Raw genomic sequence first — 2,500 nt, 5'->3', positions numbered from 1 at the left:
ATGTTTACTATGGAGATACGGAACACAATACACAACACAGGGAGAAATGTGTTACTATGGAGATACGGAACACAATACACAACACAGGAGAAATGTGTTACTATGGAGATACAGAACACAATACACAACACAGGGAGAAATGTGTTACTATGGAGATACGGAACACAATACACAACACAGGGAGAAATGTGTTACTACAACACAATACACAACACAGGGAGAAATGTGTTACTATGGAGATACGGAACACAATACACAACACAGGGAGAAATGTGTTACTATGGAGATATGGAACACAATACACAACACAGGGAGAAATGTGTTGCTATGGAGATACGGAACACAATACACAACACAGGGAGAAATGTGTTACTATGGAGATACAGAACACAATACACAACACAGGGAGAAATGTGTTACCGTGGAGATACGGAACACAATACACAACACAGGGTATTGTCCACAGGGGACACCTTCCCCCAAAAATAATTTACATAATTTGGTTGTTTCATTGTTAATCAGAAATTGCATTGTTTCAATAATGTGTTAAAAATTGTAATATCAATTGTGCAATATTGACTTTCGAGTGTTCTAGGCGCTTTGGTTCGTGCCAGCCAGGCTATGGCATGTCCTTAGTTTGGATCCCTGGGCCTTCTCATCTCTTATTGGTTCGTGCCAGCCAGGCTATGGCATGTCCTTAGTTTGGATCCCTGGGCCTTCTCATCTCTTATTGGTTCGTGCCAGCTAGGCTACGGTGTGTCCTTAGTTTGGATCCCTGGGCCTTCTCATCTCTTATTGGTTCGTGCCAGCTAGGCTACGGTGTGTCCTTAGTTTGGATCCCTGGGCCTTCTCATCTCTTATTGGTTCGTGCCAGCCAGGCTACGGTGTGTCTTTAGTTTGGATCCCTGGGGCCTTATCTCCTCATTATGGAGAGCTGCTCTGTCTAGTCTAGTTACAGGTTAGGATCCCTGGGGCGTTGTAATCTCTTCATTATGGAGAGCTGCTCTGTCTAGTCTAGTTACAGGTTAGGATCCCTGGGGCGTTGTAATCTCCTAATTATGGAGAGCTGCTCTGTCTAGTCTAGTTACAGGTTAGGATCCCTGAGGCGTTGTAATCTCCTCATTATGGAGAGCTGCTCTGTCTAGTCTAGTTACAGGTTAGGATCCCTGGGGCGTTGTAATCTCCTCATTATGGAGAGCTGCTATGTCTAGTCTAGTTACAGGTTAGGATCCCTGAGGCGTTGTAATCTCTTCATTATGGAGAGCTGCTCTGTCTAGTCTAGTTACAGGTTAGGATCCCTGGGGCGTTGTAATCTCCTCATTATGGAGAGCTGCTCTGTCTAGTCTAGTTACAGGTTAGGATCCCTGGGGCGTTGTAATCTCCTCATTATGGAGAGCTGCTATGTCTAGTCTAGTTACAGTTTAGGATCCCTGGGGCGTTGTAATCTCCTCATTATGGAGAGCTGCTCTGTCTAGTCTAGATACAGGTTAGGATCCCTGAGGCGTCGTCATCTCCTCATTATGGAGAGCTGCTCTGTCTAGTCTAGTTACAGGTTACCTCTCCCCTCCACACATACCTGTTTGCCCATCCTGGCCACCCTCTGTTGTTGCTGGACGAGGAGAGGGAGCGGGGGCGAGGAGAGGGAGAGGTCGTTGGTTCCCGTGGAGACCGCGACGTCCCTAGCAATCAGCAGTTTGACCCTTGACCCTGCGTTGCGGAGAACGTGAGCCACTTCCTCGTTGCCCATGCCCGCCAGGTCTGTGTCCTCGATACGCAGGATGTGGTCTCCGCTACGCAGACGCTTGTCCTGGGAGGGGAGGGATGTTACATCACTTTTTAATCACTGTTACAGATTGTTGTGTGTTCTACTTTGACATGGTGACCTCGCAAGTCACATAAAAAAAAAAAAAGCTAACTCGGTAATTTAAAGACAATTCACAAGTGACTGGTTGTCGTACACAGCGGGGGTTGAAGGTGACACTGGCAAAGTCAAAACGTGTTTGAACCTACGGTGTGTTTCATGTCTATATTATCCAGCAGTGTGACTTTGTCACATTTCACTGGCTGATCAAACTAAGTTGATGTTGTATTGATTGATTGACTGACATACCAGTCCAGCAGGGCCACTTGGTAGGATGGTTTTGACCAGGACTCCAGAGGATCGACCCCCTACAATGCCGAAGCCCAGCCCCTTCCCATCGTTCTCCAGCTCTATCAACTCTATGTGACGCTTCTGAGAGGGAGAGAGATGGAGGGAGAGACAGAGAGAGAAAGGGGAGAGAGAGAGAGAGAGAGATGGAGGGAGAGAGAGAGAAAGGGGAGAGAGAAAGAAAGAGAGATGGTCAACTACACACACAGACAGGGTTTCCTAATTTACTGTAAGACACGGGAACTCACCTCGTTGTAAAGTAGATAAGACATGGGAACTCACCTCGTTGTAAAGTAGATAAGACATGGGAACTCACCTCGTTGTAAAGTAGATAAGACATGGGAACTCACC

At 46.7% G+C, this 2,500-nt stretch overlaps 1 protein-coding gene across 1 annotated transcript in view; it reads right to left on the bottom strand.

Moving 5' to 3' along the window:
- The window catches only part of LOC124025743 (multiple PDZ domain protein-like), a gene marked incomplete at both ends in the record, with an annotated part of 78,116 nt that extends 75,883 nt beyond the window's left edge, over positions 1 to 2,233 (bottom strand). Inside the window, 2 exons of the mRNA XM_046339077.1 lie at positions 1,577 to 1,807; positions 2,111 to 2,233. Of these exons, the coding sequence (XP_046195033.1) occupies positions 1,577 to 1,807; positions 2,111 to 2,233 (354 nt within the window). The remainder of the gene's footprint in view (positions 1 to 1,576; positions 1,808 to 2,110) is intronic.
- Positions 2,234 to 2,500: the final 267 nt, after the last annotated feature.

This window comes from Oncorhynchus gorbuscha, unplaced genomic scaffold, assembly GCF_021184085.1.
Source record: "Oncorhynchus gorbuscha isolate QuinsamMale2020 ecotype Even-year unplaced genomic scaffold, OgorEven_v1.0 Un_scaffold_2403, whole genome shotgun sequence".
Classification (NCBI taxonomy): domain Eukaryota; kingdom Metazoa; phylum Chordata; class Actinopteri; order Salmoniformes; family Salmonidae; genus Oncorhynchus; species Oncorhynchus gorbuscha.
Note: the sequence above shows the minus strand (reverse complement) of the source record. Positions and strands in the feature narration are given on the sequence as shown.